This window comes from Typopeltis vanoorti, chromosome 12 (genome assembly GCF_054136105.1).
Source record: "Typopeltis vanoorti isolate ZY-2024b chromosome 12, IOZ_Tvanoo_1.0, whole genome shotgun sequence".
NCBI classification, from domain to species: domain Eukaryota; kingdom Metazoa; phylum Arthropoda; class Arachnida; order Uropygi; family Thelyphonidae; genus Typopeltis; species Typopeltis vanoorti.
The window spans coordinates 107,175,414-107,194,918 of record NC_143560.1 but is presented as its reverse complement, the minus strand read 5'-3'; the positions used below and the strand labels follow the sequence as shown (position 1 = coordinate 107,194,918).

Below are 19,505 nucleotides of genomic sequence, written 5' to 3'. Positions count from 1 at the left end.
TACACTAACCTGAAGGTGGTAACAGGGTCGTTTCGCTGGCAGAGTTACGTGATCGCAACCGTTGCTGTAGGTGTGACTGTTTGGAGGTCCAAGATGGCGAACAACGATATTTGTTGTTATGTGATGCCCTCTGTAAAATAAATTGCATTTAATTGTTTTGGATCCATTAGTTTAAGATTAATAACTAAAATAATAATTTAGTTATTCATAAATTTAAGTTGACTGCAGAATTCAAATTATTCAAACTTACTTTTCTGAACAGATACGTATTGCTTCGTCTGCAACATCTTTTAAATTTAACAATTTGGTTCCTCTCCATACTCCATCTATTAAAACAAAAATAGATCAGCATTACAAAGAAAAGTTACTTCTCAATGTATTACAGCAGATCGAATACATTCGTATCTTTCGATTTTATTCATTATACTTGAGATCTCAGTAATCGATTCAAGATGCTAATTCTTACCCGCAGTGATTAAAACTCTGCATTCTCCGTCTAGCATTCGTTCAGCCAGAGAGTCGGCGGAAAAACCTCCAAACTGAAAATAGAATTAAACAGTTCGCTGTATCTACATGATATCTGAATTTTAATATAATAATGTAAACAATTTATTAAGAAATATTTTTCTGACGTAAAAGTAAATCGGGAACTCACTACTACGGCGTGGACAGCGCCAATACGTGCACATGCTAAGAGTGACACTACCAATTCTGCGATCATCGGAAGGTAGATGGCGACACGGTCTCCTTTCTTAACCCCTGAAATTAACCAAAAGAAAATTTTAACTTAAGTGAAAAATCAGAATCACTTAAATTGAAGTCATTTGATATTTCACTGGATAGCGTTACATGTAAAAGGGAAATCAAAACCACACGGTATGACAGTGGTAACAATTTTATTTATAAAATTTGAGCAGGATGGCGTCTGAAAAATCAAAGGGCGAAATCAGTGGCACTACAAAATGAAGCTTAAATCCTCTGAAGCTGACGGAATGCTTTCTCTGCGGTAGTAGTCTGATTTTAAAAAAAAAAAAAAAAAAAAAAAAAAAACGTCGAGATAGTCAGTATCCAGTGGCGAAAGCTTTTCTGGGGGAGGGGGAGATAAAATTATTCACTCCTTTTACTGGAGATTTCAAATGTATGTGACATTAGGTTTTCTTCATTTCTATCCACTTATTTTTAAAGAATTTTTTTGTATTAATATCGAACAATATCAACATTTTCGAGTATATACTCTGAGCAATATGATGAACTCAAAAGAATCACATAAAATGTCTTATTCTTTAATTAAGCTATTGACCGGGATGAAAGCAACTAAATAGCTGGTACTCAGTAGCTATTAAAACTTAGAAAGGCAGTAAGAATTACTGATAGATAACACCTCCCTCAAGGGAATCAGAACAGGAAGGATTGTTGTTACTTCAGTTTGTTAAATAAGCGCACGGAACTGCTTAAGGACCGAAGCAAGCTAGGCTTTAGAAAAAAAAAAAAAAGGGTACAGAGAAGCAACCGTAGCTTTCATCTAATGAGAAAGAACTTTCAGGTAGCGCAACCGTTAGAAACACGTTGTACAGCACAAATGAAATTGTCATGCTCGCTAGGGTTGAACAACGTCCCTACTGTTTCCATCTGGACTAGGGAATAACACTCGAGTCTGCTACCAGAACAACAAACAAACGCCAGCAGAATTTTAAGAAGGGCACCGTCAATACAATCAACGGAGAAGAACTGGCAAAAGAACTACTAGTACCATACGAACAAAATTGGTTACCAAGAAAAAGATGAGATCCTGCTAAATAAGTATAAGGATATATTCGGCCAGCAGTGATCAGGGAAAGGAAGGAGTGACGATGGCATTCATCACGAATTTCTTGAATGGGAGCCAATTTCAAGCAGTACGCAAGTTTCAAAATGAGGAACTGGACAGTGAAACACTTGTCTTTGGCCCATACAAGGTTCTACTAAAGAAAATTTAAATGAAAAAGCTGATCCTTGAAAATTAAAACGAATGCCAGGCATATTGAAACGTTTTGGTAATTTCGGAAAAGGACAAAACTGAAGTACCTACTGAATTTCCGTTCGGGACACTGATTAGTCATTAGTAACATGTTACTAATGACTAATCAATAACAATAAGTTACTAATGAATAACAAAAAAATGAACATCGTGTGAATTTGCACACAAACTCGCATGATGGAAAACAAAACTTAACTATGTTGTAGTCGATGCTAATATCTTCACTCAGGTCCGGAGGAGAGGAGATTTGAAACAAAGTGATCACCATTTAGTTTGCGTAACATAAAATTATACTGAAACGTTTTTTTTTTTTAAAAAAATAATGCTGTTCAGCTTTTCGAAGTAACAACCACAAGATTATCCAAGAAAAAAAAATGAGCTCGAAATAACAAATCTTGGAATTGAATCGTCGAAAAGGGATTCAAACTGGGGAGGCGTATTGTGAAGTTCTCTGTAAGACTAGAAAATTCGAACTTCATGATGGACACAAGGAATTTCGAAGTCTTGAAAAGAAAGCATATCAAAAGCTCCAAACAAGAAGTCGATAGCTCTCCTGAGAGAATACAGTTTAAAAAAAATAATAAATAAATAAAAAAATGTAAGAGCAGCTATGTCTAAACAAGTCAATGAGAAGACCAGTAAGAATGCAGAAGATAAATATGAAGATGGTAAAATGTTCAGGAGGAGAGAGTACTGAAATAGGAACCAGAAAAGATAAAGGCAACATGAAATTAAAGATATCATATCTATGTAGGGAGTGATTACTTTTGAAATATTAGATAAGATGAGCAGTGATAGAACTGTTGCGGGAACTATTCAAGATGAATGCAAACAGGAGCCCTCGGAGTGTTTATCTATGGAAATAAATAAAATAAATTGGAAGAGAAGTAGAGGAATTTACCTTTGGAATGTTCCGGGTAAGATGCTAAGAAAAATTCTGGAAGAGGGAAAAAAAAAAATCAATCTAATAAGTTTAAGATGGATTCAAGGCGTTATTGGGATCAGATTCTCAATAAGACCGGTAAAAAATCGTGGGAATATAAACAAGAATCTGCACCTAAGTTTTGTAGATCTGGAAAGGCAAAGCAGGATCTGCAACATGGACTGGTATCGAAATTGGAGATAAACTCGTCTCTTTATTTAGGCTGATGTTTAACTCCTGAAAAACTGCAGGATTCCCTAACTAAATCTAATACCATCTGCAATAAAAATAGACAGGAATATCGAAAACTGCATCTTGAAAGAAGCGCCTATTAAAACGAGGGAAATATTCCAGCTGTGAAGGCACAATTTTTAGTGAATATAGCCATGTATGGAAAATAGAAAACAGAATTAGCAAAGATAGCATGGTAGTGAGTATTTCAATGAATTTATACAGAATAAGAGAAATTAGAACAAACTTATCAGTATCCAAAATACTGTTCAAACGAATTTTTAGTTATGGACCTGAGAATTGGTTAGAGATAACAGTTGATGGAAGACTAGACGCCAGATAGTTTGAGAAAAAAGTTAGATATGCGCAAGCGATATCAATGATAATCATGAAAAATTAAAATATTAAGGCACTTTTGTACTGAAAAATATAAGTAGAGCTAATCTAAAGACATCATAGTTACGATACTTAACATAATGGAAGGAAAGGTTAGCAAAAAGATGTTTGATGCCAAGACAGCAAAATAAAGACCAATTGATCAAGTTGAAGTGTCTTGGAAGACCGAAATACAAGATCTAATACTGCAATCCTGACCGATACGAAATTGATTTTGAGAATTACTGATAGGAAGTTAGTAATGCATCACGTCATAGTATCCTGTTCACTTCTTGAGGGTACATATTAAAGGATTTAACGATGGTGGCTGTATATGTGTGGGATTAACAACAGATTAACTACTTAGTGAGGTTTAATTGCGATTGCCAATTTATGTGAATAATGTCAAAGAACTAGTAGACGATGTATAGAGCGAATCCCTACCATTAAGGTGGGGTAAGGGAAAAAGTGATTATCCACAACGATTTCCGATTAAATCAGGACCGTCGCTGGAAGAGACTTTGTTTAACTTCAGCATATTGTAAAGATGAGGTAAAAATACGATATGGAAACTATTCAATTAAAGATTTTTTTTTTTTAGTATGAAGAATTGAAAAATAATCGTTGCTCATTTGTAATAATGCCTGCGTAGAAGTGGCGAAACTACCTTGGGATAGGGTGATGAAATCAAGATCTTTTATAAAATTTCCAAAACTTCTGAATAGATAAAATATCATTTCCCCCGCTCCCAAAAAAAAAAAAAAAAAAAAAAATTGTGAACACGAGTAACAAACTTTTCAAAATACAGCAATCCTACGTTTAATGCATAATTTTTTTCTATACCCAAATTCGATTAATGCGTCTATATAAAATAAATATTACGATTTTAAAAATTTTCTATCTATACATTTTTATGGCTAACTATTTTAGCCATATTTTAGTCATTTTAGAAGGACACACTCACAACAGAACCCATAGAGATCCAAAAAGAAGTAATGCAAGGATGCCTATTCAACATATCTAGAAGAAGTTGTAAAGAAGGCAATAGACAATGAGACTGGAATCAATGTCAATGGTTTAAACATAAATAATATCAAATATGCAGATGATCTCGTCCTTCTTGCAAGAAACCCAAATGAACTACAAAAGTTGATCAACAAGCTAAACGAAACCCGTAAAACATATGACATGGCAATAAATATACAAAAGACAAAAGTGATGAAAATAGGGAGGAACGGAACTACCATCTCAGCCACCCTAAACGGAGAACAAGTAGACAACTTCATATACCTTGGATCAAAACTAACAGAAACAATAGATGAACTCAAAACAATCAAACACAGAATAGCAATAGGATGGACCATCATGGGAAAATTACAGAAAATCTGGAAAACAAGATATCCAAGCAAGCCAAAATCAAATTATATGAAGCAATAATTATACCAACAGTCGTCTATGAAGCAGAAGCGTGGACAGTTAAAAAAAAGAGAGGAGGAAAAACTGCTGGCATTTGAAATGAAATGCTTAAGAAAAATAAATAGAACAAGTTGGATAGAAAATAAAACAAACATCACAGTCAGACAAGAACTATTGTATAAAACCATAATAGAAAAAAATTAGAAAACAACTGAGATGGTTTGGACACACTGTACGCAGACAGACTTCCTAATGTCCTAATCAATACTTTTCCAACTGAAAAAAGAAGACCCGGAAGACCAAGAATTACCTGGCTGAAATTAATAAAGAACATCTCGGGATGCAGAACATAAGGAACTTTTTCGAACAGCAAGGAATAGAGAAGACTGGAAGAGCCTGCTCAAGAGAAGACTCAACCTGTCTTAGACGGAAGAGAAGAACTATTTTAGAAAATCATTCACCAGGATGATAGAATTTAGCTACCAATTTAAAACATTTTACGAAGTTATTTTTTAATGGCATACTACACTATTTCCATGTACACTATGTTCCAAATTTAACGCTTAAATTAATGTCGTCTGTTAATTACATAGCATTTTGATTATCATATCTCGCCTCCTTTGCAATTGTTTCCCTTACTTTTTTTTTATTTTAAAGCATTTCCCCAATCTTTCATCATGAGTAAAAGAATTAGTGTACAAAAATGTGGAAGTGTAAAATGATTCGAAAAGTAATCTCATTGGAAAAAAAACTTGATATAAAGAAAATGAACAAGGCGAGTCCAGAGCAAAGATAGGACAAGAACACAAAAATGGGTGAATCAACTGTATAAGAGCAATTTTAAGCAAAATTGCTGAATACATAGAGAAAGATAAGCTTGCTTCGAGTTTGTCATGCATGCATGCACTCGAAATCAAAGTATCAATCATTGAATTAGAGAGACGTTTTTCTACATGGATCGAAGATTGTAACCAAAAACAGATCCACTGACCTTATTAAATCAAAACGTGGAATAAAGAAGAATTCCAAGTTAGTGCTGGGTGGTTTGAACGTTTCATTAAGAGAAATAGCCTACATTGTGTTCTAATCACAGGCGAAGCTGCAAGTGCAGATAAGGAAGTGGCCGCAAATTATCCAGAGATTTTGAAGAAAACTGTGGACGATGGGGGCTATTTTGACCAATAAATATTTAATCGATGCAACCGCCTTTTTTTGGAGGTGAACGCCTTCCAAGACTTTTCTGGCCAAATCAGAGAAATCTCAGCCTGGTTATAAAGTCGCAAAGTCGAATGAAATTACTGCGAGCCGTTTGGAAGCACATTCTTCCACATTGTGCAAATGATTTTAGATTCATTTGAAAAAGCATCTAAGTCAATTAAATCTCATTCTGAGAAACAGTGATTCCGACCTGCTAAATTTAGATGCACAGCGGGAAGATCGCAAAGAATATGAAGAAAATTTAATCACCGACAAGCCCAAAAGAGATTTCACAGAAACAAAATGAAATTTTTCTTGCAACCAAAGTTCTTAAGCAGCAATGCTTAGAGATGACCTTCATAAAGAGAGAAGCAATAAAATATGCAGAAGAGGCAATAGGACCATACCGTCAGTTGTATGAAAAAAAAAAAAAAAAAAAGAAACAGAATGCCCACCAAACTACGTTAGCTGAATTCTTTGTTAAGAAGCAGAATAATAAATTTATATTCTGAATATGTTTTGTCTTTCAGCTTCATTAGGTTTCCTTTAACTATGCCCTGAGACATACCCTAATTCTTTTATTAAAAAAACAAAAAATCAAGGGTCAAAAAAGAAATTTGAGGAACGAATTATATACTTTTCCCCATAGGTTATTATATTCGATTAGTGCGTTTTCGATTAATGCGTATTAATCGAGGGATTGCTGTAGTCCAAAGAAAATCTGAGTTACCCATTTACAGTAATACCCAAATTATATATTCAACAGTATTCAAATCTCAATGAATTGTTTAAGCAAAGCTACAGCTATTCTGCAAAATTATTTAAAATGTTGGTCTCTGAATAATCATACCACTCAAAATGCAAGTTTATTAGCAAATTTTGTTTCTCTTAAAAAAAGGGATCCACAAACATATTGGTTTGCCTTATTCGTACAAATTCACCTGAGTCAAAAACTACGGACTACAATATCAATGTTTGATGTATTAAAAAAAGGTTTATAAAATGAAGCACGCTTTACTATAATCAATATTACCAACGCTCAATATTGAGTCGAGACTATTTAATTAAAATGGCTTACCTCTTTTCTTGAGTACATTTGCGAATTTACAGACATCACGGAGAAGATCCCGATATGTAAACTTGGCGTCATCGTCGGGATCATTGCCTTCCCTGGATATGAAATAGGATAAGAATAGGATAATTCTGCGGTAATATAAATTAATAGAAAATATTTATGTACATATCTTAATAAACTTCGTTTAGAAATTAGCTTACTCAAATCTTTCAGTTTCAAAGATTTCCTCATAATCGAAGCACGTAATCGTCACCAGCTTACTGTTAGAAATGAATACGATACGAATGCAATAAACTTCTATTTAAAGAGCTTCTTTGAAAATGTCTTCAAAACGAAAGAAAAGGGAAAATGAATTTCAGAATGCACCAAGGGGATGACAATGAAATTTCATGTGCTTCTGGTACACTGATAGCTCGCGCCGCGAACTTTTGACTAGATTATTTTTCAGAATCTGTAATAATAAAAAGTTAAATTTGCCATAAGATGCGCAATTTCTTAAACTTCAGATTGAAACTAAAAGCATGCACTAACCATACATGCCGATCAACTACAATTTAGCGGTAAAGCCAGTTCTAATATCAGCAATCAAGGTTCATGTAAATTGACATTGAATTCAAAGACAGTGTCGCCTAATTACGCGAAGTAATTTGTACCACAATGGTATTGATTTTTAAGCATTACCGAACGTTTTTACTTACAGCCATGTTTTACAGGTTACCATTATCTAGAATCTAGTTCTTGTTATTTTACCATTAATTACAGACAGGTACGTAAACAGGATAGAATGCTATGGCAAACATTCTATTAGAATTTTCCTGTCAGTGTCGAAAACAAATTTCCAGTTTATATATAATATAGAACGTGTGTTTTTGCGTGGCATCGGAGATTTTATCAGTTATGCACGAGTGAAACGACGACTAGCTTTCTCCCTTCTTGCTGCAGACAGCTAACACATTCACGTTATCAGTTATTTCGGGTTACTTACGAAGTGCTGTTGGGTTGCTAGTAAACAAGTAGTCTTGAACAGTTAGAGGACAGTACGTTAACCTTTTATTTACCGTAGTTGCCAAGACCAACACTTCGCCTATCTACATGGCTGATGCAAGAACGAGGTTTAATTGCTTACGATTCAAATTATCATTTAAATGCGAAGTTGCTGCTTAAAATCAGTTTCGCTTATCACACATTTGTTGAACAAATAACTTGATATGAACGAAACTGATATTTGGCAGTCCTCTATTTTGGAGAGCACTGGATAAGTTTGAATATTCAAGGAGGTCAATACATAGCATTCCGTTCTGTAACCTAAAAACAATCGAATGAGAACGCGATATAATGGAAGTCACTAACGATGGGCTGTAACGTATTGGGCAATTGCATCATCTCGATGCAGACGATAATGCAATTTAAGTATGTTTGTTTATAAATTTTTTTTCAGTACTAACTTATATAAAAAAAAACAAGCCTTCATTAAATAACAATAAGTATCTATCAAAAAAAAAAAAAACGCCAGTAAATCAAGTGGTTGGCCACGTGATTTACTGGCTATGTTTCGTTCAAACACAGCCTTTATACAATAAAAGCTGTTATCGCGATTATACAATACGCACTGGAACAATTAATATAAGTTACACCTGTATTTAGTATAATACTCTTTTTTTCAGCGTTATAAGGTTGAGTATTAATATTACTTTTAGTGACTTGCTTCTGCATGGAAAGGTGTGGTATCTTTAGTATGACCAAAATAAACCTTGCGGCTTTTCAAATTTGGCCGGTATAACTGGATAAAAATAGTTCCGTACACCCACTTCGTCGCTAGCTCTGTTTGACATGGAGCAAAAATTAAGTTTTTTCGTCATAATTTTAGCACGATGATGACATGAGAAGTAAAGGTGTAGAGGGTAAAATTGACATTCAAGTGTAGTCAATATGTATTCTATTATGGTTTTAAATGTCAAATTAGATTATCACTTGCTAAAGGTTATTTGAATTCGAGATGAGGGAAGTGTGGTAAGCGGAAGCAAAGAATATGGAAAAAGAAGTCTTCTTTCGTGTTGATAAAATGTTCACTAATGGTATGTTGAATCCGAAGTACTGTTCTGACACTCCTCGATTGGTTGAATGCTTGTCAAAATAGATTACTTACGGGAAATGCTGCGTATCGTTGATCTTGTGGAGTATTGCTGGAATAAATACTTCCCTAAATGTGAACTGTATAGTAACAGTACTCGAGAGAAATGTTTAGCAAATTTTTAAACCGTTTCTACCTAGAAAATTAACACTCCAATTAACTTCAAAAATACTGTATTTTTGTATCAAGTATTCTTTAACGTCACTTTCACATAATATGAAACAGGACAATTTATTGGTGGACATTTCTAAAGGACAATATTTTTATCTGCATGTTGTAAGCATAGTATATTCCGCTGATAAATATACCAGTATCTGAAGTGTTAACAACCAAATTAACCACGTGTATACTACTAGCCTGTACGCATGACAAACTAGTCCAAAGAAACAAAAAAAAAAAAGCGAGTATCAAGGCAAACAAAAAGCCACTTGCGAAAGGCGTCACATAATTTAGTGGATTTTCTATGGTTAGCTTTCAATCATCTGAAGGATACTGAAGCTACAGGTCACATTTAAAAAAAAAAAATGTAAAAAAGGCATGAAACCTAACACTGGGCTGTTTTGGATTTATACTGAGATATTAAATAGTTTTTTTTTTTTTTTTTTTTTTATCTTCCACAAGAAGTGGTCGCGTTCCGGGACACGTCCAGGCTAAAGACATATTATAATGTGACTGCTTTAAGTCTCTTGGAAGATGTCCAACCCTCTCAAAAGATTTAAATTGTAACGAAGCTAACGTCTTGATAATGAACAAATTTTGGCATGCCGCCTGTAGTACATTTCTGCTCCGACTCGAAAGTTGTCACAAATCACCAGGGCCGTCGCCAGATTAGACCGCGCCCGGAGGCAAACAATTTAATATCACCCCTGATGGTTATAAGACAAAAAATAAGAAAATCTCTAATTGCTATTTTGTTTTTATTATAAGAGAAACATTAATGCAAAACGATTACATAATAATATTAATTAAATGTTTGCTCTACGGGGATATCGCACAATAAAAAACTGTTCATAAGCTCTTCTAAATTTAAATTATGTTCACCTTTATCGATATATAGTTGGTGGACTAACCAATCTTTCTTGGTTCACTGCTGTCCGCAAATAACTTTTTAATCAGTTTAAGCTTGGAAAAACTTCTTTCCATACTTGCTACGCTAACAGGAATTGTTAGCGTAGCCATATTGCGGTAGCGACGGCGCCTACCTCAATAAGGCCCCTTAAGCCGCGCCGTGAGGCTGGCTACCTCTATGCTACATCCTGTCGACGGTACTCAAACCACATTCATGTATCTAAAATGCATTTAGCATTTTTTTAAAATATCATTTCATTTATTTCAAGTGTATGGTATTATACTTCTATGTTTTATGTAGTTATCCCGAAAATATCGAATTAATTTTGAGACAGATAAACCTCCTTGAAGATCAGTAGTAGAATATGAACTTCGCAATGATTATCTCAAGTGGTTGCATTAATTATGATTGGAGTTTAAGAAAAAACAGAGGGGACAGACGCCAGTGTTTTTAATACATTTATGTTGATCACATACACGAGAGGTCGAAGGACCTATAAAACACCTCATTGCCGCGTGGGGGTGGGGTGCACATGAGGACTGAGAAGTTAGATGCTTTACTTGATGAGATGCAAGCAGTTTAAGAATACTTAATGAAGAAGGTTGCTGCAGAAGACAGAATAAGAGGAAGAGAAGCAGGCTCGGTGTGTGTGTGTGTATGCAGTTGCATAGTAAAAGGATGCTGGGCAGCTGCTGCTCTATTAGCATGCACAACAGTGATCACCGAAGCACCTGCAGAATAGCAATGCTGAAACACTTGTCCCCTCCGTACAGCCACAAGAATTTTCAGGGACGTTTAGGTGCATAATCCCAAACATATAAGCAATATTCTGAGCATGGCAGGACCCGGGATCCATATTAATTAACTAATGAAGGCTAACCTCGTATTTCCTTCATTACAGTCTACAGCTTAAATTATTCAGCATATTTACCTACATTGTAGTTTAGATGAATTGTGACGAAGTTATTAAGGGATCAGGGGCATGTATGTGAACAGGACGTATTTAGGATCATTTGTTTTACGGAAAAAATGTTAAGATGCATGGAGCAAAAATTTTCTCCAGAATTTTTTTTACCAGCATTCTAGCTAATGTGTATTCAGATGTGATTTTTCAAACTAAATGGCATCTTACAGTGCATAATCAACTAGTCTACCCATACTCAGGGTTTCGATGTTGACGTACCTAAGAGTCATTTATCAGAACAAAGAAAATCCACTCACTAAGTCATCCCCTAAAATTCGTTATGCCTTTTTGGTTAAATACGGGTGCTAATTCACTTTTGTCCGCACGGTTAGCCTGATGGCTGTGCGCTTCGCAACCTGGGGAAGAAGTGTCCCAGGTTCGATTCCCGTCGAAGACGTGAGGAACTTGAGGATCTTCCTCAGTCATAGCCAAGTTAGCCGGTCTTGGGCGTGGACAGCAGGGTTTTTTCCGCCAGTTTATCTGGCGTTTTTCATCCCGCAAGTAGGCAAACCGGCCCCGTGAACACACAGGCTACAGTCATAGGATATAGTACGGCAAGGAAGGCAACGGGAAACCACCTTGCTCATAATCATTTCCCTAGATGGTGGCATATATAGCTACCCCCAAACAGCCGTAAGGCTAAATACTATCATCATCAATTCACTTTTAGAAAGCGCAAAGTGAGTATTTCTGACAGGTCAGAAATAACTAAAAATACCTGTAAATGTATAACCATAAGAAAAGCAGCCTAATTCAGTTACCTTAAATACAAATATGCCATTGTTCGCAGCGTTTGCCAAGAAGCTCTTACGTCACGTATTGTGAAATAAATAATAAATCAACAGATTTTTCCTGCACTGCAAAATCGCATTCTGGTGATTGTTATACTAACGGCGAAAGACGAGCCTTTCTCTAAAGGGAGAACAGATTTCAAACCTATTATTAGGAGCATGCATGTACAAAGAACATTAAATAAAAACAACTCCGCAAGCAGTGACGTGTTTTATTAATACACACCTTAACGAATTTAACCGGAAACTTCAAACGAAGTACCCGAAAGTTTCCTCGTTCGTTTGGCAATTTTTAATGACTAAGCATTTTTTTTCTCAGCGACAATCCTACAATCTATTTTTTTTCCTTTCAAATGCTGTTTTGTCTTAAGTATTAAAAAAAAAAAAAAGGAGGTTTCCAACCAAATCTCATCTCCGATAATAGGCCGATGCTGATATCGCATAATATTAGATCTGATCCTCCAGAAGCTAAGTTTGTGATGTGAGAATCAGAGTCATTACTTAAATCAGTCACCTAATAAGTCTCCTACCTATAAATTCTTCGCAGATATTCAGAGCTATGGCAGCATTCTGAAGTGAGAATAGCAAATCTTAGTTAAATGAACAACTTCGTTGTGAAGAGGAAATAACAAGGTTATCTCGCTAAAGGCTACGTTGAGTGCAGCCACAGAAGTGTACAGGCATACCTCTTTCATACGAAACGTTAGATTCAAGACCATTGTATAGCGAACCACTGCCCCCCCCCCCCCACTTGTACATCTACTGGTTTAATAATGTTTTCAAGCAGTCGTATGTTTTCGTGAATGACGTAAATAAAGCATCCATTTACGTCATTCACGAATACCATGGCTTAAGGAAGGGTTTCCCAAACTGTGTTCCGCGAGAAGTTCTCCTGGAATTTGTCATTTTAGTTTTCTAAGCATTTTTCATGAATAAATATTTTATAGTGGAAATATTCTGATGAGAATAATATTCGTGAATATTTCGAAAAGCTCAGACCCAGAACGCCTAATAACATCTGTGTAGCAAATGTTAGTGACCAAGCCGTGTATTTTTAAACGTGGAAGTATTCATGAATTATCGTTAATTTTTACCCATCGAAACTTTTCAACATTTGGGAAAGGTTAATAACCGCTGTTTATGACCGGTCATAAAAATTGCCTGCAAGCGGATTATAACAATGGGCGGCGTTCCTCTGTTCTCAAAACTGAAGGAAATGACATCTGTGTAGCAAATGTAAGTGATCGAGCGGCATATTTTTAAACATGGAAATATTCATGAATTATCGTTAATTTTCACACATCGAAATCTTTCAACAATCGGGAAAAATACCGCTGTTTATGACCGAAAGCTTACAACAATGGGCGGCGTATCCTCTGTTCTCAAAACTGAAAGAAAGAACATCTGTGTTGCAAATGTTAGTGACCAATCAGCAAGGAAATACAAAGAAAAATTTTCCACTAAAATTGAAGATCAAGGCAGTTTGTATCCGGTTCTCAAATCTAGTAATACTAAATACTTTCTTCGCAAGTTCGTATTGTACGGTGAAAGTTTCGAAACCGTTGTACCGTGATTTCTTAAAAGTAATAGGCCTGCAGATTTAAATTTTAATATGAATAAGAGACAAGGGACTTTGTTTAATTTTGGTATTAAGAAATCTCTTATTTAAGGTGTTTGTGACGCAACAGATAGTGAGTCATCCACCACAAGCCTACAAAGCGATCTCCAGGATGTACAAAAGGAGGGGAAAACTACCAGTACACAGGAGAAAGTCTGCATTCACTCACTTATAATATTATAAATTTTTGGTGATCAGAATGGAATATGTCAATGAAAATCGGCACAAATTAATTTAATATTTATGTTTAATTAATTATTAATAAAAAATCAACTAAATTAATAAATTACAAAATAATCAGTGTTCCGTGAAATTTTCAGGATTTGTGAAGTGTTCCGTGGTAGGAAAAATTTGGGAAACGCTGGCTTAAGGGAACACCGGCGACTTGTTTGGTCACGAATCAACATCATTAAGTTTTTCCTATTTCGGCAATAAGATAGTCACGCTTACGGATAACTGTAACGAAAAGTTGAGTGTAACGAAATCATTCGTTAAGGTTTGGCTTAATAATTTCTAAAGTATTAAAAAGGTAGCCACACCAAACATATCATTCGACAGCCGAGGGAATAAAGATTCGTCTTTATTCCATCAGATACCGCTCCGCGGGTGGCAGTGGGGACTTCGATGGTGTATGTTACTAAATTTAATCATTTTTATTTAAATATGTAATAGGTTTAAGCATCTTTCACTGGAAGCAACAACACCGTTACTTCGGATTTTATCCACTATGAAAAATGACAAAATAAACAGTTATGAACACTATTATTCACAGCGAAAACAAAAGATGTAGCGAACGAGGACGTCGCAAACAGTTAGGATTGCGCATTGATTCAGGGGAGCATATCGCTAAAGCCATCGTAGAAGAGAATCGTTGTAAAGACATGCAATAGGCTGTTGCACGACAATCCATTGTTTTCTCTAAGCACCACTCAAAATTTAAGAAAGTTTACATGAAAGCGGAGATTAAGTTTAAGAACGAACCTATTCCGGATGGAATAGAGTAAAGATTTATCCAGTGCAACTGCCGAACGATGGGCACGGTCTAAGCATATATATATATAAAATATTATACGAAAAGAAACGAAATTCAGCATTTGTATCTAACCCACAATTCATTCAAGGCTTATTTATCCAGTATTATATGACGATGGTTTAATCAGCAAATTGCGCTCCCCCCATCTGCTTAAAAGGATCTTGGTTTGAACAAAATGATATTTTTCTATTATAAAACTTGGAAATAAATTAAAAAAAAGCATTAACCCATTTTTTTGAAAAAAATTCAATTATAAAAAGTTCAATATATTATAGGTTGTATCTTATCGCTCTGTGGAATTTTTTTAAATATTGCACATACATTTTCAATGCCCAAGTGATATTTCCTAGAATGGTTTTAGTTATGTAATAAGTGTGATGAAGATGGAATCTATCGAAGGAGTTCGTAGATCAAATTTTTGACAAAAAGTAAAAATCAGCTGTCCAAAATAACCCACCTTTCAAAATATCATCCTTGAATACAAAGTTTTCACCAAACCAAGCAAACAAATTCGAAATTCTGAAGATCCCACTCTACACCTGTTACTGAAGGGCATCCGTCGCAGTTATCTTGACCTTTTTAGCCGAAGATCTTTCATCTTCGAGGTGAGACCTCATTAGCGGACAGTTATTGAGATCACCGAAAGGAGGAGTAAAATGGTATCGTAGGCTGATAGAGAAGAGTGTGCAGCATATACAGATATGAAGGTGCCTAAATCAGGCTCGAAGGAAGCACACATTTGAAATATTCAGTGATGAAATAAGCGAGTCCGACAAGATTGGGTAAAATAGCATCCTGATCAAGCTTTTCAACCTTGAGATAAGGTTGCAGGACTGCAGATATTCCATACGATTTGTTTAAAAAAAAAATGACATTTTCGTTATTTCACCATCTCATCAGCAATATATTTTTAAAAATGTGAATACTTCGTTTCTATATGAAATCAGCCAACTTACCTTTGTAAAGTCCTATATATTTTCTCATGTTAACAGGCACTGAAACCAAGTCCGTCTTTCTAACCATAATGCGTCGTAGCCAATGATTGCGCCTATGGAAACGCCGTTTTCAAGATGTCGATCTTAAACGTCATTGGAATAATAATAATAATCTAAAATAACGAATTATCTAGATCTGGTCCCACTTAAAAGATTATACTCAAATTTGTTGGGGGGGGGGAGGGTAGCCCAAAAGGAAGGACATTTTTACGCGATGTTACAGTTTTGATTTAATCAAAGAACTATATATTTCGTGGGCATTTAAGTAAAATTACAAAACAAGTACTACTCAAATTTCCCGGTTAGTAGAAATTGCAGCACGCAATGTCCATGAACGGAGAAAGATAAACGAATACCTAATCACCGTATTTTATGAGCTACTCCGCAAGTTCTATTTTTACTTCTTACATAACAAATGATAAAATGAAAGCATTTATGGAAACTGTCATCGATAAGCGGAGTAAAATATAATCACGTTTATGAAATATGTATACGGAAAAAAAGATTAACATTATAAAAATAAATTATATCAAATAAGCGCAATTTTTTTTTTTTTTTGGCATATTCAGATGACTGCACATAACAAACAAATCGCTGAAAGAGGAAAATGCGAGGTGCGTCACTTAGTAAACATGATACACCTGGCTACTGCTCAATGATGACCACATTGAACGGAATGACTCAGGATGAATTAAATAAAATCAGATTAGATCGCACTAATCACGGCATTCTTGCAGATTTATTATTACAAAGCAAATTTTTGGTTTATATATTTATTTAACAATTCTGCTTGGCATCATTTTGGCGTCAAAAATAGACCAACCTGTTTTGATTTTCATCGGTTAATAGTTAATTTATTTTTTATTTTTTCATTTGGCTAAAACTTGAATGCTCAAATGGTCCAAATGAAACAAAAATGAATAGTTTCGATTTTTTTAATTTTTTTGTAATGATTCTAAATACTAAAAAAGTAAATAAAATCCATCCAGCCAAGAAATAATTGGCATATAGCGAAGGAGGAAAAATTACGTGCTTGTACATGTTGCAAAACGGCCACCTAATTACGTATATGGAGGAAATCTCGGATAATCTGAATTATATTCATTTCCGCTCTAAAACGATTGCGATGTAATGGTGAAACAAGGCAATAACTGACTTTTTCCTCGTAGCAGTTTTTACCTTCTATAGTAGCCTGCAAAATGCAGTAAGGTTTTAAAAAAAGGATTAGGTACGACTAATTCGTACCTAATTTTGGTCAATTCCTAAATTTGGGAAAACGGCGGGATAAATGCACTTCGTTTGGATGAAATAAATAGAAGTAATTCGTCATTAAGATTAGAATTTCTGAAGTAAGTAGCAAGAGTTACTTCAGATAGATAGATGGACCTAAGAAAATATACATTAAATGAACCCTGCTTACTATCAAAGATGTTCCCATTTCGATTACGCTACTGCGAAGCATACCCCCCTCCATCATCGCAACGAATCCCTAGAGTTCTTTCTTACTCTGCTTCTGCAGTTACGTAGTATGGTAACTAAGTTACTGTTGATAGCAGGGGCTTCTTACTACAAATAACACTTTCTAAAAAGGATAAACGCAGCAGTGATAATTAATTCATTGCTTTTTCTTTCCATAATCAGAATAAAATAGAACTCCCATATCATCAAAATAAATATTCACGGATCCAAAAATCGAAAGATTTTTTTTCATTAATTGGACATTAAAAGATATTAAGCGTTTTCTATAAAATAAGCAGATTGTGTAAGCAGTTCAAATATTATGTAACGAATGTTTCTGTCGTTCTATAAACGTTTTCCTACAAATTCCTCTAATTTTATGTTAAAACAATCAATAAAATTAGCATTTTATTTCTCTTACCAATAATAAGCTATCTTGTCCCCTAACCCCCTCTTCACATTTCTATCAAGAGCATTATAACAGATATTCGTCATCCCTCCTTTCATCCATTCTATTTTTACAGGACCTTTGAAGACATCAAAATTATAATTAAAGAAATTGTCAGTGGGAAATGTCTTCCAGTAAAACTCCTTCGCCATTTGAGTCCAAAAGTTCTGCGGATCGTCAATAGACTTTTGATACTCCTTCTTATACTGATGTAAGTTTTTAACATGGGCATCTTTAAAGAATTGCTTATTCGGCAAATAGATCTCTCCAACAGCACCGTTAACTGGCATGTTGAACTACGTTTGCGCCACACAGCGGGAACTACACAAATTAAAATAGCGGCACGGGAGTAAGCTTGGCGTGCTTGCTCACCTTTCGTTCTTTTTAAAGTGAACGAGACTAGAGGAGAAAACGATGTTTTAAGGATGGCGTTCAAGGTCGGAATACCATGTGGCATCGCGCGTCTATGACGTAACAAAGGAAGACCAATTGCGTTAGTATCTCTTTGATAATAGGTCATCATTTGTTTGCGAAACTGGGAGCCATGTTTGCATTCATAAAGACCGGTAATACTTTCTCTCACGCAGCTGGTTGTTTGAAAGGCTATATTACAATTACATCTCTATTCTGTTAATCATATATTTCTCTATAAAGCGGGTATACTTCTATAGCTCTCAGTACCAACAGATCGAGCTCGCTACGACAGCCAGACGCGTCATCCGATGGGTTAAAGTATCAATGCGCGAAAAGTGTGTGTCGCAAACCCGTTACTTTTTTTTTTTTTCGGTACATCAGTTATTGTAATCGCTTCGGAAATGTGTGCTACTACCGTTATAGCTGCCTACAAAACAATACATGAAAAACCAGAGGCCTCGGCATTTCAGAAAATGGAATTTGTAAGAAGTCGTGTGATTCTCTAAACTACATACACATGTACACGCATAACACCTCACTATAAAGATTCTATCAGTTGCATGGTGATTCTTACACGCCATGCTACTATTGGATAGTTATGTCGCTATGATCACGCGTTAAGTATGAAATAAAAGGTCAGTTTGTAGACACGCAACTAGACTTAGTATTACACGTGATTCACATCCATAAAGTGGCTGATTGTGATGAACCACTGCGAAATATTGCTCTGTTATTTCTATAATCCCGAACATCTGTTATTGTTTCTTTCTTTCTTTCTTTTTTTTTTTTGTATTCATAACGACTGCATTTCAGATTTGTCATTTGTGCAATACATGATAGTGTAGCTATACTATACTATACCACCAGAGCCGGTCTAGGCTTAGGCACAAGAGGCACCCGCCTAGGGGGTTCAATGGCTTAGGGACGCCAACATCGTAAAAAAAAAAGAAAAAAAAAAGAATAGCATTAATCGAAGTAATAGTAATAGTCAAAGCGTTGGTGGTACGAGCAGTGCCCCATAAATGCTCTATACGCACTTTTTTGGCAAAAACTATAAACTGCTTTTAACAATAAAGAATTTTATGATACCTGTCTTGTCTTACATGCGTTGATAAAACTGGCCTAGAGGCGCCAGATACCCTCGAGCTGGCACTGTATACTACATATGACTATACTGTACTATACTATACCACAATATGGCTGCAATATTAAAAAAACAATAAATAAAATATTAAAATGGAAGATATTATGGATCCAGCCAAATATAGAAGACAACGTAAAAAAAGAAAATATACCAGGAAGCTCATCATGAGAATGTAAACTTCGGCATTGAAATTGCTTTGGTTTGCAC

At 35.3% G+C, this 19,505-nt stretch overlaps 1 protein-coding gene across 1 annotated transcript in view; it reads right to left on the bottom strand.

The window, feature by feature from the left end:
- The window catches only part of LOC150101116 (acetyl-coenzyme A synthetase, cytoplasmic-like), a 45,559-nt gene extending 27,447 nt beyond the window's left edge, over positions 1-18,112 (bottom strand). The window contains exons 1-6 of the mRNA XM_090402084.1: positions 17,714-18,112; positions 7,237-7,328; positions 656-759; positions 467-539; positions 251-326; positions 10-130 (exon numbers count right to left, since the gene is read on the bottom strand). Coding sequence (XP_090258210.1) covers positions 10-130; positions 251-326; positions 467-539; positions 656-759; positions 7,237-7,328; positions 17,714-18,030 — 783 coding nt within the window. The 5' untranslated portion in view covers positions 18,031-18,112. The remainder of the gene's footprint in view (positions 1-9; positions 131-250; positions 327-466; positions 540-655; positions 760-7,236; positions 7,329-17,713) is intronic.
- Between the last annotated feature and the right edge of the window lie 1,393 nt (positions 18,113-19,505).